The sequence below is a fragment of the Etheostoma spectabile genome, chromosome 8 (genome assembly GCF_008692095.1).
Source record: "Etheostoma spectabile isolate EspeVRDwgs_2016 chromosome 8, UIUC_Espe_1.0, whole genome shotgun sequence".
Taxonomy (NCBI): Eukaryota; Metazoa; Chordata; class Actinopteri; order Perciformes; family Percidae; genus Etheostoma; species Etheostoma spectabile.
Genome location: NC_045740.1, coordinates 15,181,817 through 15,208,181, shown reverse-complemented (window position 1 = coordinate 15,208,181; position 26,365 = coordinate 15,181,817). Strand labels below are relative to the sequence as shown.

Below are 26,365 nucleotides of genomic sequence, written 5' to 3'. Positions count from 1 at the left end.
TACTTTTACCTGACCACGCTGTAAGCCTGTGTCCAATTATGTCAGAGTGGCTCCCTAGTCGCCATGTGGTGTATGTATGTGTGTGTGTGTGCGTATGTGTGTGTGTGTGCCTATCTGCAGGCCTAGCTCATTCATTATTAAGCAGCTCCTGATGTTTTGCTGGCCGTCACTGCACAGGTGTCAGGTACCCACACGATCCCCTTCACTGAACCAGACTGAGCCAGGATCCAGTTATAGTCTCTTCGAACTGTTGGAGTTGCTCCCAAAGTTTTCTGAGCTCCGCTCCAAAACCTTTTGTTAGCTCTAGATGCTGTCTCATCCCAGGCTGATTCCCCCCCCATTACTTATCCAGCTAACTATCAATGGAACTGGGAAGCTCAAAATGCATTTGGATATTTCTCTTGGCATGACGTTGGGGCTATTTGAGCTCTCAGGAGGTATGTTGCTGCTATCTTTTTTTCCCTTCAAAATGAGAACTACGGGTACTTTTATAGCTGATCATAAAGTACCAAGACAACAGTGTGTTCACTTTAGCAGACTTGTGGTGAAGCAATATAGTTATTTATGCAGCTGAATTTAATCTTGTGTGGGGGAAAATGTGTCTCATGCTCCTGTGGTGTCTGAGGAATGAGAAGCTGAAGTGTAACTTGCTATCATCAACGACCTATCCACTTTTATAAGTGTGAAATTCAACAGGATGGTGGATTTTCGACCATATTTGCAGTAACGAGTGTGTGTGTGTGTGTGTGTGTGTGTGCAACCTGACCCCTTTCTCATCTGCATGAGCGCAGGTTGCTTAGAAACCCCGTAAGGGCAGAGGATTTAACTTCCATATTATTTTGTCAAAGGAAAGAATGCTCCCAGACCCGAATAGATTGCACAGTTTTTGGCCTTACAAGGGAATCTTCTCATTCAGTCCTGTCAGGAGTGTGTTGGGAAGGACTTCAAGTTTTCATCTCCCAAACCAGTGGATACAGAGACAACTGGGCAATTATGGAATGCCAGACAACACCAAAACAGTTCTAATTTCTAGTAAACGTTTTGGTGTGTTTACTGTATGCACTGCTAAGAATAGTTATGTGTGTCTGAAAAAGCCTGTTACAGTATGCTATTGTTGGGGCTGAGACTACTGGTGGGATTTTAAATGGCACACATGCTGGAAAATTACTTTTCTAGTTGATGTTTTTTTCAGCTTGCAGTAAAGTCTACTGCTCGGCTGATTGCTGCATTAAAAAGAAAGACAACATTTGCTTCTGTAAGAAAGAAAAACAAGATGTTCCTGCTTGCGCCTTGAGATCCAGTGTAAGTCCTGGGTATCAGTGGATGGGTGCAGTATGAGTGACAGACGTACAATGGAGCAAAACTGTGGTTCTGCTGTCAGGTACACTGTTGAGGAAGCCATTTCACATGTCAAGCAAGTCCATCTTCTCTGTAGAGACTGGTGAGAGAGCCTGAACGATAACCCTCTCTCTCCCTCTCCCAAATGGATTTTTAAAGTTAGGAAGGCTTAAATGATCCATTAAGGAAGCATTCTAGTTCTTTCCCAGCGCAGCCACCGGTGTTAACTTTCTAACACTTTCATGTCACAAAAGTATTGACAGTAGAACTATTTCAGCCATGAAACTTTTGGTGATTTTTAAAAAAATCTAATTGATCCATCTTTCCTTTTATTTAGTGTTTACATCTCAACCCACCCAGCAAATTATTGCAAAGAAACTGGAAAGGTGGCTCATATTGACCACTTGTCAATATACTGTACACAGCACATTTTATTCCCATAGCAATTAAAAGACCTAGAACTGAATCCACTTTGCTGTTATTTTGTTATAAATTGTAAAGCACTGCATCAATGCAGTACATGTTTGTCACATTTTGTGTTAGTTGTCATCTGTGCATTCATGTGTTTTCACAACTTGGTGCAAGATAATAAAGTTGAAGACTTGACATTGTCACATGAAGTTATTTAAAGTTAGTGTTGGATGGAAATGTGATCAAACCAGGCAGAATTAACCTGGTAAAAGTATGAACATCATTTAGCTCAAATGATTGACCAGTGGCTTAAATAATGACCCCACAGATGAGCTATTTTCAGCAAACTTATGTGTATTTGTGAGGCATTGAGACAGTGAAGAGTTGTGAAAAAATAAAGAGGGAGAGAGTATGGATGGCAAAGTATGTTGCGATTAAATGGTCTTAGATATCTTGGAAAAATAAGCCACCAGGATGCCCCAGAAAGAGACATCTTATTAAATATTTAAGTTGTAAGCAGTGTGGCTTATTGTAGTGCTAACAATTACAGGCCGTCCAAAAACTACTATGACTACATAGAGTTTGTTCACCTTTCTGAAGTTTAATAAAGCAAGACTCTGCACTTCTCTCCTCCCTACCCTGTACCAGGAGTGTAGAAAAAAGATTCTGGGTCCTGTAGAAAGGCATTTTCTATTGGCCCCTAACCGGACCCACAGCTATTCTAGCATCTTTTTGGGGCCTCCTGACATGAGGGCCCTGGGTACTCAGTCCCCTTTTTTCCCAGGAGTGTAGCAAAAAAATTCTGGGCCTTGTAGAAGGGCATTTTCTATGGGCCCCTGCCCGCATCCACAGCTATTCGTTCTCACTCAGTCCCCTTTTTCCCACTGCCTTGTGCTGTAAAAGTAACCTGAACCTCTCATGTTGGGAAAATATAATACATATTAATACATGTAATATAATAATAAATGCTATATTTGGAGGGCTGTTAATGTAACAGGGGTGTTCGTACAGTGCTGTGTTGTTACCTGATTTACACAGAATCCGTCTCCCACATTTCCCCTTGCCATTTTCCCCACTTATTTCTCAACTATTTCAATCTCCTTCCTCCTATAGCTACTATTTTGTAGTAAAATATATGGAAACTTGAAGGGTGCTTCCTCTGCACCCTCCCACACATTTATTTCTTACTCAAACCTGGGACGCTCCTGAAGCCCCTGTCACCATCACCATCCCCCTGAGACATGTCAACTGGCATTGTTTTTCTGTCATTAGCCACACTGCTACAGTGGCGCTGCTGCAGAATCCGGTGCTGTTTTTCATTAATGGAAAATGTACAGCCCTACTTTTTGATGCAGGCTGAGTCAAACGTCAATACAGTGTTCTGTTTTTTTATTGCCTGACCAAACAAAACTCATAAGTAGAATCTGAGTGGGATTGTAGCTCTCAGTGATTTCAGTGGTGGTTCCACTGTGTTTGACTGAGTGTTAGAAATGATTGAGGTGAAATCTAAAAGATGCATTATTTTTGACAGACTACCGCTGAAGACCTGAATCTGGGCAGAGGGAACGTTTTAAGCTGGTGCAGCTGCTATTTAAATACAGGACTCATATGTCCTTGAGTATACAGGGACAAAAAATATAAAATGTTAAGTTTGAACTTAGTTCAAAGTAGATTGCATGTATTTGCACAGTGGATTTGTCTTCATAAATTGAAATCCAAATCATCTAAATCTTCTATGGAATTTTAAAAGTGTAATTTTTCTGAGAGCAAATCAAATACCTTGCCAGTGTTGTAAGATTACAGTATGTTACATGTTTTCAGAGCACGTTAGCTTCTTTCAAGAATTGTGTCAACATGATAGGTAGTCTCAGTCAGACACTTACCCCTCTGCAGGTTTAAAAGTTTAGTGTTTCATCCATAGGGAAAATCAGCTGTGATCACTTTGAATTATTATCAGTTGCAAAAGATTGTAATTGTGATCTTCTCTTATCTTATCTTATCAATCTCTGTATATTCAAAACACTTATTTTGTCACCAAAGTATGGCTTCATATGCCACATCTGGCAAAGCTCCCAACGTACGAGGATGGCGGTAGCACAACAAAACAATGTATTAGTGTGTCAAATTTGGCAAAACAGCCAACAGATAAGTTATTTATAGAGGAGTATTTCGATAAGTTTCTTTGGACATGGTGATACCCTTTTTGCTTAGAAAACGGAAATGTTTGCAATCACCGTGTCCTTTGGGAAGACTACTTACAAACATATGGAAGGTGTGTCAAACACATTTTGAATTGTAATGTTATGGCTTTTTTTGTTTAAATTTTGCTGGTTATGACATTATTCTTGGTTCTCAGTGTAAGTCTATGTTTAGTGACGTCGTAGTTTAGCTGAGTGTAAGCTTGGCAGAACATAACCCAACCTAAAATAAGTAGCTCATGCCTGTGTTATCTGTGGAATGCACTGCATTTAGACTCTTTGAGATAATGGCCTGTTGTGTCTGGAGACACAACAGGCCTCCAATGTCTGGCTTTATATAGAATTAACAAAATTGATCAACAAGTTGGTATTTTAAGTATTTTCTTCATCCATATGTGTTGAACTTTTGTCAATTAAGCACATGCGTTAAATTAGCTTGTGTTATGTTGTCTTGCATTATCTTAGCTTACGTAACATTAGCTTGCGTTACGTTAGTTTAAGCCTTATGTGACGTTATCTTAAGTAAGACTTCCAAATGTACCCCAGTTTGTTTGAGATTGTGCTCCCAGTTAGTACACATTATTGTCGCTTCTCCAACAATATTTATTTCATAATTCTTCCCCTCAGGAATGATTATGGTTGAGGCAATAGACTCAACCATAACCATATATGTTAGCAGCATCTTTAAATTTGCCGTTCCTCCTGTCTACTATCATCTGACACAACTTCTGCTTTAGCAAGGCATGGCACTAACTGGTTTCAGAGCCTGGGTTCAGAGTGTGTTTATAACTGGGGCTACAAGAAATTATACTAAGGGAAATATTGTACATGTAAACTATGAAAGTTTTGGGTCGTAAGTAGGATGATGTAAGAGTAGCTTCAGCGTCGTAGAATAGAAGAAACGAGCAGACTCGCTAAACATTCAGACAGTAGCAGTAACATCAGGCATTATCTGCTGCCCTGTGTGGGTCTCTATCCAAGTACAAGGGTCCCCTTTGAGCCGGCCCACTGTGAGTGGGATGGGAATGTCGTGTCCATGGCTCAGCACAGCCTGCTTCCAGCTTGTTCCCACCCAACCACCCATACAGCACCCATCCTGCTCTGCGTTTCGTCAGCTCTGTGGTGAGCCTGTTACCACTTTCTCCTCCTGTGAACCCAGTCTCCAGCTCAATGAAAGGACATGAGCAGCACGGCACCACCAAGTTGCCGATACAGAGCATGTCCGCTGTATTTAAAGGCCAAAGGCCAGACACAAGTCTGTGAGAGTTAGGAGAGCAGCAGAGAAAGAAGATTTTTGTACTTAATCGTTGGCAGTTTTGAAATGAAGCCATACCATAAGGAATCGATTACACAATGAGGCACTCCTGAAACAACATGGGTATTAAACTTGGAGTACACAGCCTGACTCACTCTGTCCTGAACTCCATTACATTGATTCAAGCTGGTTTTTGGCCTCTCATAATGGTGAGTGGCTTTGCTTGTTTCTTGCAATTTCCTCAGAGTTTGATTCCTTCTGTTTTTGTCAAACAGAAATTCATTGCTTTTGGCATAACACTGTAGCTAAGCCACAGTGGTTTGGTATTTTGTTTTCTGCAGACCAGTTTTTGTGGCGGTTTTTAGTTAGAATCTGTTAAATGCATTCTGCTTTACCACAGAATATTATAAAAAAAGGACTGGAGATTTATTTTTAACCAGTGATTTTGCAGTTATGGAGAGTACAAACAATGAGGTCAGCGGACAATGAAATCTTGGTGGTACATTGGCCTGGTCTTGCACATACTGTATGCATTCAGACAAAAAAAGAGTTAGGACCTTAAACAGAAACAAGCTGCAGGGGCCAAAAGGGAGGATGTCTCTAGTACTACAGCGTCAATTTAAACAATTATATTATCTATCTGTCACCAGTTGTCTAACTTTAGAAAAGCACAGTATTGGTTTATGGCTTTTTTAAGAGTTGTCAAGCAACATGTCTGATGTAAGTCAGACAGGAGTAAAATAGAGTTTAAAAGAGAACTAAGGTCCTGATGCTTCTTCTGTGCTAGCAGTTGCTCTATTAGCATTAGTATTTCTTGTGGTTTACTAACAATATTCGGAAAAATAACTTGTATCTTCTTCTTCTTTGTGATTAAAAAAAACTTAAACAATAATTTGTTTGCATTCGAAAAAAGACATATTCACAATAAGTTTTTCCCCGAGGCAGTGTGCAGTTTATAAATAATATTGTTTTTTGCTTTTTCTATATTATCTTTGCCTTATGGGAAAGCGTAAGGTTTGCCGTTACATTACCGTACTGTACTATGGAGATTGACATGTGACAGCCAAGGTTTGTCAAACAGGGGATGTTTAACCAGGGGCAGTCTTCTACTATGTTATAGTACAGGTGTTGGAGGTTTTCTTACCTTATAACAGAACCTGAAAGTTTATGTTTTTATGTTGGTTCTTTAAGGTATTAAAGACTTTAATACGGCCTATTGCTTCCTAAGCTTAGTCAAGCTGTTGAGCTATACAGCTAGAACGTCAAGATGACTCTTCATGTTAAATACAGGACTTGGCGTGACTAACTATAGACAGCCTTTACATGAAACATGACTGCAAAATTACAAGTGACAGAAAAATGCACACAAGCGCACACACACACACCAACATTTACATCCCCCTCAACACACATGCAAAGATTGATTACAAGTGCAGCAATAAATCTGGAGCGCACATCATAGTGATTTCCCTTACGCACACACAAGCTACTGAGTGGTTGTTATTTTACCCGGCATGTGACATTAGGCCGAGACAGAGGTGTCCTTTGTTTGGCTTACCTACAACCGACAGGTTCTCCACGGCAACCGAGTGGGGAAACCCACAGGGCCACTCAGGTTTCAGCCCAGACATAAAAAGAAATGTCCACCCCAGCAGAAAATTAGCCAGGATCCTTCAAAGTTTGACCATCTGCTTAAGAAACTCATATTTCTGTAACAGTTGCAGCCTTGCAGCAGTGCCTTCAGCCCCATGGAAAAAAAATGTTTTATATTAATACAACACAACAGAGCACTGTCTGTACCAAAAACTAAATCAGTCCGGTAAGCTGTAAAAGAAATGGTCTTGGAAAAAAGTACACTTTTAAAAGCACACTCTACTTGCTGTAGACTTTTGACATTTTGCTAAAACCCTTTCGCTCTCCTCCCTCATGTATCATTTGCTGTCGGTGGCCACTTACTGCAGAATGACAGAGATCACTTTCAGTGCAATGGTCCTTAACACAGCACTTTGTGGCACACTCTAAGTGCTCAGGACTGAATTGCTTGATTGGACAACTCATCTCCATTTGTATGGTAATCCACAGAAGAGCGCTGTAACGAGCCTGAGGCACATGTAATGGAATCTGTTGGATCTGTGTCTCGTTGGCGGTGACCCTCTGTTCAATTATAGGGCCAATATAATTCGTCCACACCTCTATTGTAATAATCTAACAGTGCAATTATGTCAGACCTCGTTCCATGGCATTCTATTCTAACTACACTGACTATGTAGATGTGGCTTATTCCCCAAAACTGGGTGCTCACTGCCAGACTTCCATGGTCCTGGCACAGTATAGGTATCATTTCTGAATCGCTGTGATGCTTTCTCTGAAAATGGCCCTTGAGGAGCCATGCCAAGGCTGCAGTTAAAAGACCCCCTCCCCTTCCCCTTTTCTCTCCTTCTCAGCATCTTCTTCTTCCTGCTCTCTCTCTCTCTCTTCTCTTTCTGTTTCTATCTGTGCTATCTAGTCACCTATTCATCCAGCTAGGGATCTGTTAATCGCAGTCACTGACTCACCCAGTCACTCACCCACCCAAAAAAGCCGTCTGTTTTTCCTCATTATCAAATAGTTCCCTTGTTTCTCATAATTATGTCATACCGGGAGTTTCGGAAGCAAATGAAGGAAACAGTAAAAAGAATCGATGACTCCTCTGATGTGTTGTGCCTGATCCTCTCCATTTCCAAACTCTGCAGAATGGATCGGTTGTCCTGTCGGCGGGGCATTTTGGCTTGAACACTGCGACATTGAAAAAGCAGGCCACCATAGGATCAAACCAGCGACGTCCCACATGCATCACACAACCCTCTAGTCTCAATTTCTTTACTGTAAGCTCTCCTTTTTACGTTTATCGATCCTGTAACACTCTGGAGGCATTTAGTAAAAAGCAGGGCACCACAGCTGAAACCTGCTCCGTCAAAAGGAGGGTGTGTGTGTTTGTGTGCGTGAGAAAAAGATAGTCTCCCTATTTAACTACCTGCTAATTATACTCCACAGTAAACATGAAATGTGTAACCACACCACTGCAGGATATCATTGTAACTAAAAGGATTAGAGTGTGGTTCAGGCAGGAGGGCGTCTGTGGCTTCTCCTGATTGAAAATGGACTAATCTAAATGGGATACATCAATAAAACGGCGGAATAAAGTTGCGGGCACTTAAGAGTGTCAGCCTCTTTTGCTCAGGCACAAAGTAAGGAAGAGAGTCACTGGCTGGCAGCCAGCCAATTAGAAGATAAGAAATATTATTCCACTGGCACACCAGCGGCTTGCAGCTATTTAAAACAGTGAGGTTTATTGATAATTAAATTACTTGGAGGGAAAAAAAAGACAAAACAAGAATAGAATGCTTGGAGGCGGATCAATAAGGAGATATTGTAGTGGATAATGCTGCAGGGGCAAGCAGCACAGCCAGGAGGATGCAGTGTGTGTGTGTGTGTGTGTGTGTGTGTGTGTGTGTGTGTGTGTGTGTGTGTGTGTGTGCGTGTGTTGAATGTTTATATGTAGAAGAAGTGTATATACAGAAGTAGTCTGATGTGATTAAACAACCCTTTTGTGAACATTTTGCTTTATTCCTAACTATTTTTCACATTTGACAGGACAATAAGATTTGATGAAGGATACTCTCATGTCTTGTGACCTTGCGGTTTATGTTGATATTTGTTGTGTTTCAGGTGCTGAGTTGAAGTAAGATAAGATGGCCACGGACAGAACCGCGACTCCTCAGAGCAGCTCCAGACAGAGTAGCTCGCTCTCTTCATCCCCGATGAGGCAAGTAGCAACAGAAATAGTCAAGTAGAAGAGGTCTAAACTGGCAAAATGAGTAACACCCGTGAGGCTGCACCATGCCTGTGCAGGGACTGAAGGGAACATGCAATCTTATGTGTCTACGCTGAAATAACGCAATACTTACCACACTGTTTGTTATTAACACAAAGTTTCATAGAAACACTGGATCTCATATCCATCAAGACGCACACTCATATAGCAACACACACAAACAACATGCTGACAATATCGATATGACGATAGCAAGAGATAACCCTCTTATTTCTGATCTCCGGTTCCTGATAATGCACTGTAATGGAGGCAGACGCTGGTATCATGGCAGCTCTTATAGAAGCAGAGATTGAGGTTTACAGTGGTGATGGAGGTCTAGTTGTGTCGCTGGTCATCGTCAGAGATGTTTGTAACAAACAAAGCTGCTCGGAGGGAGGCAGGCCGTGTTTGGTTCTCAGTTGTCTTTGAGTTTGAAGACACAAACAGAAATGCACTCATACAGAGAGAAAGTTAAGGAATTCTTCTGTGGTGGTGTTAGTCAGATATTTGTAGCTTCAGTGTCTCTGTTGTCTTATGTATTGTCGTAACTACTAGTCGCTGGTACACCTCAAAAAATCCCTTCATGTGACCACATGCACTGTGTGTTGTCCTGTGGATCATTATGATCATTGTGTTTTTTGTGTTGTATTCTTGTTTTTTCTCCTTCTCATGGTGTATCGGATGCTGGTAACTTTAATTTCCTTGCGGGAGTCATCCCAAAGTGATTAATAAAGCTAAGTCTAAGTCTAAGTCTAAGTTCCAATCCAACCAAAAAGCAAACATGTTGGTCGCTGAATATTTCCTACTGACTTGTGTTGTTTGCATGATGCACAACGCTTCTACATCATTATTTAGACCACCATAGAACTGAACTGCAACTCAAACTAAAGGAACTTTAGATGGCTCATGTGTATGGTGAGAACGGGTGAGACACCCCTGAAGCTGAGTAAGAGCAAAATCACATCCTCGCCTCCTTCATATCTTCTTTGGGAAATATTTAGCAGCGGATGTTTGATTTGAGTTGTTGGTTCAACATCCCCAAACCAATATATTGGTCTTAGTCAGGATCCTATGAGGGAGTCAACAGCAGGAGGTCCAAAGGTTAAAACCTTAGTGAAAATGCAAACACAAACACCCAAACTCCCACACTGCCTTCTACAAACACACATAAATGATCGAAAAACATCTGTCCACAATTGGATTCCATATTTTGCGTGCATGTCTGCACAAAAAAGCTGGAGGTTATTACCCAAAAATTCAGAAAATAATTGTCAAGATGCATAAAGAGAAGTGTGCACATACCAAACAATCAGAAACGGAATTAAAAACAAAGCAGTGCTGCTTCAACGCTGTCACGAAAAGTTGACAGGGAGCACAAATCTTTCCAGCTGACCCAAACTAGACTCTCAATGTTCTCAATCTCAACTCGCAGTGTTGAGCCATCAACTAAACAGCCTTCATCGCAAGCCCTAACTGCCTGTTTATTTAGCTTTAATTGACACTTTCTACGTCCTTATTTTCTCATTTTATTAACACAGGGCAACTTTTTAAATACACTATTGCTGCTGACTTCGAGAAAAGTCTCTTTTTTGAGAAACACACCACATAACTCATATCACACAGCAGCAATTTGCATCTTTGTAATGTAAGTGTCAGTTGCTGATGCTTTTTTTTTTAAAGGGGAAAGCCTCCTCATCAGCTGCTGTGGTTGAGAGTATTTGAGTCATTGATAATACATTTGAATATATATCTTCTGACAGTTCTGTGTTTACAAATGCTTACACAGCGTTGCAGAAGACACGCAATGCAAGCCCTTGGATTTTAAATCAGTACAGTTGTCACGCCATAGGCAACCAGATGCACACTCACATAAACAAACAGATCATCTTCAAACAAACAGATCTCTGACTTGCTGTCTTTGTCTGTCCCTCATACACACACTCACACATAAATCCATTTGTTGGGCACATGGCTCAGTAAATCAACTGATGAAAGGAGCCAAATGACTGAATTGTATTAAAATAAATTGCAAACACAGATGGAACGCACACAGGCACTCAGTTGACAAACATCTCCACAACAGAACCAGTGCTTTGCCCAGATCAGATTGTCTGGGCAATGTAGGCCTCGGGTTACAGTCTGAAAGAGGCTCGGCTGTTGCTCTGCAAGCCGGTTAACTAGGTTTCTGTGCCGTCATTCGTCTGTATATTTGCCTTTTCTTAAGTTGCGGATTTGTGTTTGCAGTGCACGCAGGAATGTTGGAGGTTGCACAAGTGTGGGTTTGAGGATGCGAGGGAAAGCGTGTGAGGCTCAAGGAAAAAATGCAACAAACTAAAGTGAGAGACGAGTCAGCTGGAGATGGTTTGAGACACAGAAAAAGAGAAGAATACGCAATATAATGTGTTGCACGTATGCCTGAAGTAGGTATACCTCTATGCGTGTAACCTCGCATGTGGGATGGCAGGGTGAGCCAGAGAGAAAGAGAACAAACAACAGAGAGAAACAAGTTAGAGAGACAAAGATACAGAGAACAAGAGAGAAACAGACTTAGTATGTGCTGTTTTAGGTGAGTCTGGTCTTGGCTGCACATTAGAAGCCGTCTGAAACATCTGGGAGTCAGATGTCTTCCCCCGTTGCCAGGAATCAACTGTACCAGTCAGAGGCCACAATATCCCCTTACTCAGGGCTACTTCGGTAGGAGCACAGACCCAGAAAATTAAGGCGTGACTTATGCATTTGAAAGCACCATTAGCCATATGCTTTTACCATTTTCTTTGCTCATCTGTCAGCTGTTTACAGAGTGAAGCAGCGCTTCACAAAAACTCCCTGACGTTTTCTGTGGAGCTGTGTAAAAATGGTTTCGTTCAGAGAATTCTGGTTTTCAAGCAGAATAGGAATGCACTACCATCCACTGCGGTCTCTTTGTATGTATGCATCCATATTTAATACTTTCTGGGACAAGAGTGTCCTTGTTTCCTCCAACAGTCGACGCCAAAGCCACAATGGTCTGGTCCTCAAAATCTCGCAGCTCATTCTGCCCACATTTCCATTCACTCTGCCTCGCTGAACTGTGGTTCTGTTGTGGTATTTGGGAAAGATTTCCATTTGTTCAAAAGTGACATCAGGCGTCAGACTGTGATAATCGTGTAAACGCAGACAACAGTGAAGACTCCTTCTTGCTTATATTGTGCGGAATGACTTCCATATCAGCAGAATACTGTGAACTGAAAGCAGACGGATCCAAAACAGGAATAATAACACGAAAACCTGGTTAAACCTTACTGTGGTAATGTTTTAGTGCTGGTAAATCAAGATAAGTGATGAAAATGAAGAGTTATTTAATGATCTGAAGTGAAGCTGGGTCATCATATTGAAAGGAGTTAGTCAAACTTTCCTTTCTTTGTAACACTGGCTCTAGTCTCGCATTTCTAGACCTTCCACCACAGCGCCTCAGAGGAGGGTCTGCCTAGTCCACACAGTATTCTGGGATGGGAGAAAAACGTGCTCTGGTTTATTGGCCTTTCTTTTAACAAATCACAATCCTCATGGGCGGCGCTAGGACAGCCGGACAGAGCCATGGTACCACTACAAAATAGCCTCGAGAAGGAGCTTGTTTTGGTGGCACGTGTATGTTCAAAAGTTATTTTAGTCGTGCAACAGAAAACAGGCAGATATTCTAGCTAGCTGTCTGGATTTGGAGTTTAAAATTTCAAGACAAAGAAAGCCGGAGGTAACGGACATCCGGCTGAAATGAGGGACATCCAATGGAATTTCCAGCAGTACAGGAGCAATTAAACATCATCCATGTAGACTAGTCATACTTAAATCACTTAAATTATTAAAATAGGGCTGAAACAAATGATTATTTTAATGTGCAATTGTTTGCTGATTTGAGTATTATTTACTCAATTAATTGATTCATCGTTTGCCCCACAAAATATGCCCATCATCATCATCATCTAAAGCCCAAGGGACGCCCTCATATTGCTTGTTTTGTCACATAGACGAGGAAAAGCACTTTCTCAAAATTAAGAGAATTTTTGGCCACGAAAACTGTGTCAAAATGGTCAAATTGTTTCAGCTTTTAAATCACATTTAAACCTTTCACCAAACCACAAAACTCATTGTAAAACAAGTCCCCTTTCTAGTGTTTTCTTCCACAAAGTCCTAACTGTGGAGCCCATTATCTGTATTTTACGACATGTTAATTTCACACACTTTCCTTAAACCGGACTCTCTGAGCCACACAGGGCGTCTTTACTTTAATTCAAAACATCAGTGAGAGCAAAGAGAAGCAGGCGTACTCAACCTGTGCTCGTGATCTATGAAGCGTTGTACATAGTTTCTAAATCACGTAAAGCCTCTGGTGATATGTAGAACAAGCCTAGTAACGGGAAAGCACCCCTGAAGAACAAACTAGTTCCTGCTGTGCAATAACTGCCACACTTGAGCGACAGCAGGTGCTACGGCTTGGTTTCTAACCTGCCGTCTGCTGCTCGCTGTGCCCCGCTGTGAGCTGGGTGTTGGGCAAAGACGTAACTATCACTATGGTTCAAAGCACACATACATATATATTGTCATTTACTTTCAATATCTTCTATCTTCTTCTAAGACGTGATTAGCGAATGACCCACAGACAGCCCACGCTAAGCGATCAGTGCTGACATTGTGTTTCCATGCGTACACGGCTGCTGTTTTTAGCTTCGAACAAAGTGACTCACATCCTGTGATGTGGGATTCTGTCCACGTGTGCTACACCAAGAGTTACTTTTGTGTCTTTCTTTGTCTTTGCTCGGCGAGGGTTCCCCCCCAGCTGTCAGCAGATGATTCCATCTTTAAAGCAGCCGCATGTCACAGAGTGAAGCTTTTTGAAAATGTACTGGGTTACTGTTGTATGAATAACATTTTACACTTGAATTTGAAATCTTTTACTTTCTGTCCGGGAGAATGTCTGAATTTCACATCGGTGATGAGCCACTGCTTTAACCAGCAAAGCCATTCTAAAAAGCAGTTACTTTAATGCAAATTGTTCTGTCTGTTAAAAACATGTATTTCATTGATTTGATGTTGGCTGTAGTCTTGCACAACCAGAACTATCTTCACAGCGCTATGTCAACATTGGAGTTGTCTCTGGCTAACTCGGCTTGTCATTACGGGATAGGGGGAAAAAACACTCTGGCTTGTATTTAATAATATTTACCAATCACATTCGTCTTGGGTGCCCCGGATGCAGTCACAGTGACTTTGCTAAATAGATAGCAGAGATATAGATACCGTTACCTGATCTGCCAAACCTGCATAGTGCGGTTATAGCCGGTAGAGAGCCGCAAAGCAAAAGCCAAAGTGCTGTTCACCCTATAACGAGTTGATGAAGGACTTAGTTCATGGAAAAATTAATTTAAGGTACAAAAGAATCTTTGGTGTCGCTTTAAAGCAACTACAAGAAACTAAGATTTTTGTGTTGATTTTTTCGGCCCCTATGGACGAAAGCTTTAGTGTTTCTAGGAGCACCAACGCCTCGTGTCGTAAAGATCTTGATCCGGCTTGCTTGTGCATTTAATTTGGAAGCAAGAAAAAGAAAGACACAACATGTCTTTAATACTATTTTTCTTTAAAAAGTACTATTTTTCTGTGTGCAGAATATCAGTTTGTTAGATTTTGCTGTGAATTGGACCCGGGGACAGGCATAAAGAATAACTTTAGCAAATCTTCTCGCTGATGGTCTTTATGTAGGTTATTCAGAGGCATCATTACTATAATGAGACAGTTTCATAACCAGTTGAATACTCCTTGTAGCTGCTTTAAAGTGTGAAAACAAACCGATTAACACAAACCAATGTTAGAAGAACATTGGTCATTTGACCAACTGTTTGGTTTTGTGACTGAACTCTGCTTGAACACAGTACATATTTTTACTTAAATACTACAAAATATACCTCATGCTGCATTCTTGTCATACCAGAGTTATCATAATTACGAGTTTCTGACTCGAGTACGTCCCCATCCAGTCAGACTTCTCTGAAAAGGGTCTGATATATCCTTTTCATTGGTTTTTCTGACATAACACAGAAATGTCAGAAAACCAAGTCACATTTCAACCAAAGTCCCCCCCGGAGCTGAACAGGCAGCGCAGCAGCCTCTCAGTGACTCACCCAGCAGAGCAACTCTCTTTACGTCTCTCAAGCACAGGAAAAGTTGAAGAAGTCAATCTTTTAAAAGCTCAAGTTATCATTTTCACTTGATGTGTTACAGGAAGAGGGAGCAGTAACTCAGCACACAAACCTGATTCCTTTTTGTAAATCTGCACAGGATTAAACCTTTATCACAGTCACACCATGTGAGCATTACAGGTATTTTCAATTCACTTTAGTGTAATAATGTTTAATTATAAAGACTATCAAAAACTAGCAGTAGATCAGTTGAATCTAATTATAACAGAAAGAGAACATTTGACATTAAAAACAAACAAAAATGAATAGACTTCTAAGCCTGGTGCAAAAACAGGTTTAAATCTTGCAATGCCACTTTTCTTTTTTAAACAATGACATCTCTTACAAACCAGTGCCTATCTCTGCTGTTGCCACCGCTGCTCAGTTTACTGACAGCCACCGGCAGAGTGATGCTTCATCTCCACATCAGGATCCCTGTCTGGGATAATAGAGCTGCTGTTTCCTGACCTTCTCTTGGCCCCGCATGTAAATATTTGTCATTCCCTGCTAGCTGAAGTGCACCGCTTCCCCTCCTTTGGAAAACAAGCCCATTATTATCATCTTCTTTTTCTGCCCGTGGTGAGGGGTTTTGTGGCATGATGGGTGTGTAAATCAAGACGGGTTCATCCTCATGTGATGCTGTTATATAACTGTGGAAAAAGGGTTTGAAATGGCCACATTGGGTTTGATATGAAGAGAAGTTTGCATTTTGATGCACATATTAGATTGATTTGCTTGTTTGTACATTTTCAGACTCAGAGTGTCACTTTGACGCTATTAGGAACTGTATAATACCTGATAAACATAATAGACATTTATGCTAAACAAATCTGGACATTTTCTCTGTTTCTGTGTCATCCAGGTTAGTCTACTGATAATGTGTAGGTTGATTGGGTGTAATGTATACGTAGATGATGCCAATTAAGAAGGGAGAGCTCTTTCAAACTCCTCTTCAGTGACTGGTGATCAAGCTCTCTGTGGCTAATTTGACTCACTTAGTTTGAGCCGCTATGTTATTCACCACTGTGCGATTAATCTCTATCTAAAGGACGTTTTGAGAACCGGAGTGGTTTTTAAGAGGTTTTATAAATGTGAGGAAAAAAACTGAAGCGGGCTCTAGCTGTATTTTATTTGCAAGGAACATTTAGGAGAAATGATTTTCTTTAATTGCTTAGATTTAAACCAAAACTCATATGTCATCCATATTTAGGGAGTCACTATGAAACCATTTACCCCACTTAGTAGAACAAGCTCCATATTAATGATTATTGCACTTGTAACTTGTAACACTTTTCTGTTATTTATTCTAGTCTACATTTACAGCTAATTACATCTTCATCCTTTTCCAAACTGAGGGAGATTTATTTGCCGGAGAGAGTTTTGAACTGGTCCGCCTCCTCACACTGCATCCTACAGATTTGACTACTTTTGCATTGTTATTCTACTGCAACATTTATATACAATATGCAGTATGTGCATTTGTGCACGTATCAGTGTGTGCACTCAGTCTCCATACTCAGTGTTTCTAAAACATATTTACTGGAGGCTCTGAGTTGCAGAAAAGAACATGCTTTCTGATTTAAGTTTTGATTGTTTGTTTAAAGTGAACATCAAATTAAAGATAAGGCTGAAGAAAGGCTTCACTTAAAATTAACATAGATGGCACAATAATTTGGGCATTCTCCTGATGACTCTTTTTTTATCAGCAAAACTGGACGCAGTTTATGTTCATGTCCTTTCATGTCACCCGAGTTAATCTTCTTTTTAATGACTTGACAAATCTCCATGAGTTTCTTAAGTAAACAGCCGACCACTGTGTGGTTTGATAGTGGATTAGATATAATTGGAGGTTTCCCAATGATTCTGTCCTGTGTGTAACCAGGCTGAAAGCTGAAACCCAATACCTGCCTTGAAGCTGTTGTGTGTGTGGTCAATGACAAATCTTTGTTTTTGAGTGTAAACACAGCGACAATGCTCCTCTTAAACCAGCCAGGTCAACCAATATTCAATACCAAAGCAATATCGCAATGTCTCCAGCGAGCTTCCAAGAGGAAAAATATCAAGATCAGTAGAGTCCCTTTCCCATGTGTTGACTCAAGGCAGAGGTGGCTATAGTAGGCATCGACCTGTCCACTTTTATGGAGCTTTGGCTCACTGCATGCAGGACTCTGGCTTGCCCCCTTAAGCCTGCGTTCATTAGGGTCAATGCTGGGAGAGATTGAAATGGGGAGGGGTGTTTGCACTTCCCACCCGTCTCCACGCTTTGGGGAAATGCTTAAACTAACAAGTGAAGAAACCCATTGGTGGATAATTGACCTCAAGGACACATCATTGATTTTAGGAATGCCCTGGTGGTTTTATTGCTGCAGTTATATTACGTGGTAAATGGAATTTTATTTCAGAGAGGAGTGTGGGTTTTATTTGCATGTATGAGGGCTCAAATTATCATTTTAGTAGGACTTACCCACATTGGTCACACATACTTGCACTCATCAACAACAGCATTTTATATCCAATTTTTAAGCAATGTGGTTCATTTAATTTTAACGTTAAATTAACATCTATTTCATATTTTATAATTGACCCCTGACTAAGCCCATCGCCTTTATTTTACACCTGTTAAGCTTTCCAGTTTAGCGTGGTACGTAGGCAGTTTACAATGATAGCGGTGGCAGATTTTCCACATGACATTCCCAGTCATTTTGAAACAATAGATGCTTAAATTGGGATAGCAGTAGACAAAAAAAACCTTTCATTGTTAGTCAGTGACCACCACTGTTTCCAACTAAAATCCCAACTGTCACTGGCAGTTTGTATTAGCTATGCTAGCTAGCTAACTAACATGAACTCTGTGAGTGGATTGAAAACTCTACAGTCTCCACCTGACTTTGAATTGTTTCCAGCTGACTTGTTTGACAATAACAACTATGCAAAAAAGAAAGGTATGAATCTGATGGCTACATACTGTATTTTATATCATGCTAATTTAGACTGAAACAAACAGACTAAGGCTAAAGCTTCCAGGTACCAGGTAAAAGTCAGCATCCACACCAGTTGATGAAAAACATATGTAAATAAAGCTAAGTACGATATAATGCTGCATAACCATGTGTACCTTGTATCCCCACATACTACTGTATGTAACTGGTTAGCTTGGCATGCTAATTTTAGTGGCTAGACCAGACAAACACATGGTTAAAACTATGTCTTACAATGTATTTCTTGTCCTTTTGGTTTTGGAAATGCCATTAAAAAAAGACACACCTGGGCGCCTGGTTGGCTCACCTGGTAGAGCGGGCGCCCATTCCTCTTCCTTTCCCCCTTAAAACTCTTTGAATACAAAATCTCTTATTATTTGGTTTTATCATACCAGACCTACACTAACCCATACTTTCTTATAAAAAGAAGACTGGAGAAGGAGGAATAATATAGGCTAGTGAGATTAGGAAAAGTTGTCCTTTTATGAAAATACCCGCCCACTTATAAATGTAGTCTAGGCTACAAGGGTGGCACATGTGCAGTAATTTGTACTTCTTTATTTTTCTATCAATAATGAGCAACTGCTACAAAACCCCACAGTCAATATAAAATTGATCTTTCTGATTTTCTTTTCTTCCTTGTTAGCAGGGAATGAATTTTTGCTGCATAAATCAATCAATAGAGGCGAATGAACTCTGGTCTGTATGACCTTATTTTGATGTGGGCCATTGATCTACATAAACAGCCCCAATATTAACAAATATTAAAAGAAAAGACAATCCGTACAGTCAAACTGGATTTGTGTTTGCGTGTTTGTGTGTGCCTGTAAAATCAACCATCTTAAGTTTAAATACACATCTTTGTCCTGTATTTTTAGCCTGTAATTACACAAAGCTCTCTCCTGCTATTAAATCCCTGTAACACATCTCCAAAATGAATAAACTATGTCTGACTTGCTAAATGTTCTGTGTTAATTTCTCCCACAGTACACGCATGCAGTCTCTCCAGGTTGACTCGGTCCAGCGCTGGATGGAGGACCTCCGGCACATGACGGAGGTAGAGTGTATGTGTGTCCTCCAGGCCAAACCCATCGGGGTGGAGGAGGACGGCCAGCAGGGAGAGCTGATCGTGGCCTCCGGGGTCGGTGCAGGGGACCACGTTGCCAGGAACAACCTGCAGACGCTGCTTCGCCGAGCGCTGGTGGTCAGCACGGAGCTCGGCAAGATGTTCCAGCGACTAGAGAAGGGACGCTGGCAGAGGGTCCACAGCACTGCCGTGAGGGCAAACTGCCACGTGCGCTCACTGGTGCACGAGTACGGCGCCGCCCGAAGCACACCGCCTGAAATGCAGAAGGTGACTGTGGGTTGTGGAAGTAGTTAGCATGTGAAGCAAGGTTGGGGTCTCACCAGCCTTAAAAGCATCAGCGTTACAAAACAGGGAAGTTACAAATTAGGCTCTGAGACTTCCTGCCACACCAATTACTATTTAAATTGGACTTTTTCATGCAGTTACTAATCTTAGAATAAGACCCATTTATATTTGCCTGGGCATATCAGTCTATCAACAGGGATAGAGAAGCCATCTATTGGCCATCAAGTAGCCATTAAGTGGCCGCGGTGTCACTGCTAAAATTAAATGTGACGTTATCCATTTTATTATAGAATTACACATTTGCCCTTTGAAAACTTGCTATATTAATGATCAAAATGTCATACATCTTAAAAAATCTGATACTGACACCTTAGGAAATGCTGTAATGTTGTGCTGAAGTCAGATTATATCAAATACATCCGGGTACAAAGCCATTCATGTCATCACAGCATCACGTGTTTCTCCTTTTCTTACAGTATGAGAAATCTCTGCTGGAAAAGTGTATGGAGCTGACCACTATTACAGAGAGGCAAGACTCTTACACGCTAATAAAAAATCATGAAAAAAATAGTAAACAGACTGATTTATGTGGAACATTATCCAAAATGTCCCTTCACCCACAGGTGCCTTCACACCGATGATGAGTTCTTTCTGAAGTCCATGAGGGAAGCCATCCATGAGATCCTTACAGATGTCAGTGATTCCTTCAGCAACATGATTGACATGGCATTAGCCAATGAGATCCGGGTATGTAACTGAATCATAACTCCCAGCTCTGAAATATTTGCCAAATATATTCTTATTTTTATCCTCCAAATGTGCTCCGTTAGATGTTGAAATCCGTCACTACAGATGCAACTTAGTCTTTAGCGCATTTAAACCCCATTTTGTCTTCATGAAAAATAATGGTGAATCAACATATAATAATAGAAACTTGAAAGTAAACTTTATAGTTAATTGTCAGATTAATTGTCATCTGTACAGTATAGCACCATCTTGGATTTCACTTTTACCATTCACTGGATTCCACAACCACATTGTTATTTAAGTGTTTCTCTAATAAACACAGCCTTTTATCCATGCTATTTACTGATATCATTTGGGATTTATGAAATGACGCATAGAATGTAAAAAAAAAATACAATTATCCTGTTTCTGAGTTTGGCACCATGGAAAACAACAGACTTCAAACAAACAAGGATAATTTAAAAGACAACGAAGCCAGGATAACAGAAAAGTCTTGCAAGTAATGTCTTAAATCCACTTTAAAAAAAAAAAACCTCCTTAAAGACACTTAAACAGCATTCAAAAGCAACAATTACTGACAATGGGAATTGCATTTCTGGGTCCGTAACAAAAATGTTTGATCTTCCTCGCAGCTCCTGATCAAACAGATTGACTCATCGGACAGCGTTCACACCATCGGCAGTGCCATCAGCAACCTACTGTCCCTCACCCAGGACGGACCTCAGCTCTGCAGCATCATTGCCAAGGTACTGTGGGACGTACCAATGGACTCTGTACTGTACTGCTTTCATCCCGTGCTGACATTAGTTGTACCATCTTGGCCGGGAGTCTGATTTGGCTAATGACTACAATGAAATGTATGTGTCTGAGATGAACCCGTCTCCACTGACACGTTTAATTGCGCAAAAAACCTGTGAGGTCAGAGATATTGACGTTGGTCACAAGTTGGCGGCATGATATATTATTCTCTTAGATTTATGATTTCACACGGCCCTCCCACCCAGTCTTTGGTAGGAGCAGCTTCATTTGATATTACATCTCCACCCCTTGCTTGATTCTAGACACACCCCTGCTATGTTCATCATCCAGGCCAGCAGACCTGCAACTATCTCTTTATACAGGCCTCTAAAAAGCTATTTCCCTGTGAGATAAGACAAGACAGACCAGACAGCAAGTCTGAATTGGCCATTAGTTAACCAACTGCTTCCAGGATACTCTTGATAAGACTCTTCCTGCTTGCCCAGACACACAAAATGTTACACACAGTATAACACACGCCTGCTTCGCTGCCAGACTGTCAGATCAATACCGTCAGCTCCCATTAGGAGTGAGCATTGGTCACAAATGCGGATTGCACAGGCATCTTTTCCCTTTCAATACGTTCTTTCTTAACTCTTACAGTAACAACGCTGGCTGAGCCCTCAGAGAGACATCTAAAGGACACCTGACTGCCAATGGCGGCTAATGAATACCCAATACAAAACATCCTCCACCTGCCATCTGAATTAATTAGCTCGCATAAGTCAGTCTGTCACACTTCCATAAACACACCCTTTATACAGTAGTGCGTATCCTCTGACTCATATCTGAGATCTTCACTTATTCTCATTTTCTACAGCCTGTTGACTTTATTTTTTCACTTGTTTTGAAAAATGGCTATGAGCCGTTTAAATATTTGGGTGGGCACCTGATATCTCCACCTTTTCCATCTATTTACCAGTGCTGCTGTAAGTAGATAGTTTAGTGAGTGATGTTTTGTGTGTGAAGAGAAAGGAGGTATGTGTAATGTGTGGAAGTGAAGCAGGCAGTATGATAAATGGAGATGAATCATTGTGTATATATGCTGGAAGTGCCAGAAGTGTTTAACAATGTTAAACAGCATAATGGATACCAGACAGTTTAAGGCGGGGGCAGCTCCTCAGGGAAAATGTGTGATAATTAGGTATTAACTTGTCGTTTGCAGTGATGACAACAACAGTTCCTTTTGCTCATTTTGCTTGTCATTTGTTGACTTCCACATCATATCAGGGCAGCTTATGAAGTCATCCCCTGGGTTTTGTAGAGTGATTCAAATGTAATCAACACATTCATACTTTGAGGATTCAAACATGAACTAACTTTTTTTTAATCAAATAAAACATTTGGGTACTTATAAAGACGCATACTTGATACTTTGGTTGTGTAACTGTTAACACAACATTGGCATGTATTTACCATGTAAAGTCATGACAACTTTTTAGGAAACAGTTGCCTTTTTACACATCCAACATCCCCAGCATTAATTTGGAGTGGTGTTTCTGGCCACCTGATGAATGTGAATCAAATAACCATTCTCTTTGAACTCTGTTTCGGTCTTCACCAAATCCCGGGGAAAATATCTGTCTTTTACCTGCTAAATGCACCACCGTGTTCACCAACCAGTCGCTAACTTTGTCTGTCTGAGGACTGCAGAACATATAGCGCAGAGTGGGTCATGTTCTTGAAACCAACCCGTTCTCATTCCGAACACGTAAACTACGGATGTTTGGACAAGGGCGAAAAAGGCACCCTTTGGTGTGCGTGTAGAACGTACTGGGGACAGCAAGATATAAATGGGATTTAGCATGTGGTATGGAAGGGGAAAATCCGCACAGGGAGGTTGGTCGTAGTGGTGGATGGGTCAAACACTGGAGTCTTTCCCCTCAATGCTACAAAGTTTTCTAAGTGTCTTTCAGCTCATTGTTTTGTTCTGCTTTTGTTCTTTACAGTCTTGATTCAGTCCCACAGCTCTCATTAGTGCTGTTTCCAGCAGCAGGCATGTGTTTCAACAACACTTTCTCACTCCCATCTTGTCAAATACAAACGCTTGGTCAGGTGCCTTTGTTGTTGTTGACGGTAAAAGTCTCCATTAGCGTCATATAACAGGCTTTACCTTAACGTGCTTGGTCGAGACTTTTGGAGTCACGTCTCTGTGACTCCCTGGAATAACGGGCTGGTTAAAGACACACGCAGGACACGAACCCCGCTTTCCTGGGTGAAAGTCTTGTGGTTATTCTCTGTGGGTTTGTCACAGTGAGAACTTTCATATACAAGTACAAATTTGACTGGAACCGATTATTTGGAACTTTCTGAGGTAGCTTAATAAATTGTTAAATGTTAATGTAAAGGTAAATATATGCATGACCAATGAAAAGAGCAGCACAAAGATGTAAATTAAGAAAACTAAAAGTTTTGTATGTTGAACAAAATAGAGTGTGAGATCCACTGTCTCTCAAGTCTTTCCTAATTTCCTAATTATAAGAACTCATTATTTCCAAACATTAGCATTGTTTTAAACTCATGTGTCTCATAATGTATGTGTGGTTTATACAATAACAGGATCCTCAAAGCATTTTTTGTGTAATTCAAAGCTCATTAGACTCTGACTTATCACATTATCGTGACTGAAGGAACTGCACCCATCTGGTATACCAAGCAGGTCAGAACATTCTATACAAATGATTGTCAAACACCGCCCACGTCAGCCTTTAGTATCACACTAAATAAATGTATCACATGTTCATCTTAAAAAGCCTTGCGATATTTGTTCCTTAATCCACCAGGTCATTTAGATTCACATTTTCCCCTTACCTGCATGTTTTTGGACTCTGGGAAGGAACAGAAGCACCAACAAATACAGCGGGGACGCACAAACTCCACACAGAATAGAGCAGGGTTGAGATCACCAAAAAGAAAAATGTTATATGAGCTGACAGTGTTTAATACTGTGCCATGTGTCACCTCATAAATCAAACAGCAGCTGGAATATTAGAGAGCGACTGTGTCATTATGTACAGGGGAGTTTGCTGTCTCAGTGTTTACCTGCTGTCATGATGGATACGGATCTGTGTCCATGTTGGCAGATTCCCTGTGTGTGTGTCCTTGCTCTTCTAACGCTGAGAGCTTTAGACTGCAGGCTGTAAGAGCACGACACGGCGATAACTCAGGCCTGGTGAGAGGCAGCGTGTTGTCAAAACTACGCCAGTAGAGAGGGCAGAGATACTGATAAATACAGTGCAACAGAGGAAGTAGTTCAAGTGCTGTCTCAATTTCAATTAAATCCCCCTTGCAATACCATGGATATAGTGAATCTCGGCCAGTGCCAAAAACACTTACACTATCGGTCAAAAGCTTGGGGTCACAAACAAACATTCATTACACTCCATTATAGACAGAATATCAGCTGATTTGTGTGGGGGGGCTGATCTTTAATGCAATATCTACATTGCCCATTATCAGCAACCATTCATCCAATGTACCAAAGGCTCATTCTATTCACTTATCTGACATCTTATATGATATTTAAAAAAACTAACTGAGAAAACATTGGAGAACACTTTGGCAATCATGTAAGCACATAATGTAATCTGAAAACTGCTGCCCTGGTTAAAAAATAAATGCAACTGATCTGAGTTGGTAATCTGTCTACAATGGAGTGCAATGGAAATTTCTAAGTGACCCTAAACTTTTGACTGTATATAGCGTATATATCAATATTCAATGGAAAGTACATCTCTTTCAAGCCGGAAAGCGGATATCACATTGTGGCGGAACCTTAATACTTTCACACAGGAATCACTTGTTTTTCCTAAACTGAAATAGTCATTTTGGTGCCTAAAGTTAACTGTGATCGCTGCATGACGCCAGCTTTTCCTGGCTAAACTCAAATACCATGGCCCCTGAAGGGTAGTGATGGGCGGATCGATCCAAACATCGATAATATCGATACCAACATTATGTAATGAGATCAAGACTTTAGTTTTAGTTTCTTTTCAGTATGCACCGCTGCGGTTTCATCGAAGAGGGAAACTGGCTTGCTGCTGCTTTCAAGCGCCACTCCTGTCCCAGCGCAGAGCAGGCACACTTTGCTCCTCCTCTCCCCTCTTGTGATTTGATGTGAATCTTTTTAGCAAAACTTATGAGTTTTAACCTTGCACAAAAATGTTGTCGCTCTATTTATAGATATTTTACACAGTTTTTTAACCTTGCTTTTATGATCTTACCAGTAGCACTTTGAGATTTGTTTAAATGTAGAGTGCATTACAAATAAAATGTATTATTATTATTATTATTATTATGATTATTATTATTATTATTATTATTGATGTTGTACTGTCACGTGAGTTAGCGGTGCTAGGCAAACAATTAAGTAAGCGGCCAGGAAAATACAGTGGTATGTAGAACAAGTTAAAAAACGTCCATCTAATCTATAGCAACCTGCTCATTATTGCTTTAACTAGTATTCTCATCATGTTTATACATGTGTCTTGTTCAGGGGCTTAATTCAGCTACAGTATATTACACTTACAGCCTATTGAGTACAAACACCAAGATGCAAATTTTGTGATTGAATTAATACATCAAATGGAAAAACATTTTTTAACCTGTTTTCAACAAGATTCTCTCCAATGAATTAATGTTCAACCATGGGTTAAAGCTTATTTAACCCTAATCACACACACACAAGCAGGACAGAGGCCCAAAAATGAACAGCAATCTGTACAATTTGTAAAAAAGGCCATAAAGTGTTAACACAACAAATATTTACAAGCATGTGGAAATTCTGTCCTGTGTTTTAACTTATTAATAATCCAAAGGAAAAACCACAAAATCACTTAAAGGTCATGAAAATTCATTCAGATTTAGCAATTTGATAATGCATCTACCATAGTTACTAAAAAGTATCAGTATTGTATCATTATCAGCACTACTGGCCCTGTATTTACTTGGTCAGATCTGTACTAAAGTTTGCAGTACCGCACACCACTACTGAAAGGACGGTTATCTGGCAAAGCCTGTAGCCGGCTCACAGCTTTGGCAGCAAAACAACTTCTGCTGGTAGCTGGCGTCCCGGAGCTCTGTCGTGGATAAATACAACCAGAAACTGCCGCTTGGATTTCATCGTTCTATTCCATTGTAGACTGCTCACGTTACAGCGCTTTAAATACTTCTATTTTATCAGAATCAGAATCAGAATCAGAATCAG

General features: G+C 40.6%; 1 protein-coding gene across 2 annotated transcripts in view; it reads left to right on the top strand.

Annotated features, from left to right (window-relative positions):
* Positions 1 to 26,365, top strand: part of insc (INSC spindle orientation adaptor protein) — a 54,090-nt gene that overhangs the window by 10,211 nt on the left and 17,514 nt on the right. The window contains exons 1-6 of one of the 2 annotated variants that reach the window (XM_032522680.1): positions 5,069 to 5,411; positions 8,911 to 9,007; positions 19,230 to 19,596; positions 20,091 to 20,143; positions 20,238 to 20,361; positions 20,994 to 21,107. In XM_032522680.1, coding sequence (XP_032378571.1) covers positions 8,934 to 9,007; positions 19,230 to 19,596; positions 20,091 to 20,143; positions 20,238 to 20,361; positions 20,994 to 21,107 — 732 coding nt within the window. In that variant the 5' untranslated portion in view covers positions 5,069 to 5,411; positions 8,911 to 8,933. Of the gene's footprint in view, positions 1 to 5,068; positions 5,412 to 8,910; positions 9,008 to 19,229; positions 19,597 to 20,090; positions 20,144 to 20,237; positions 20,362 to 20,993; positions 21,108 to 26,365 lie in introns of those variants that run through there. The other variant, XM_032522679.1, reaches the window with a different exon arrangement.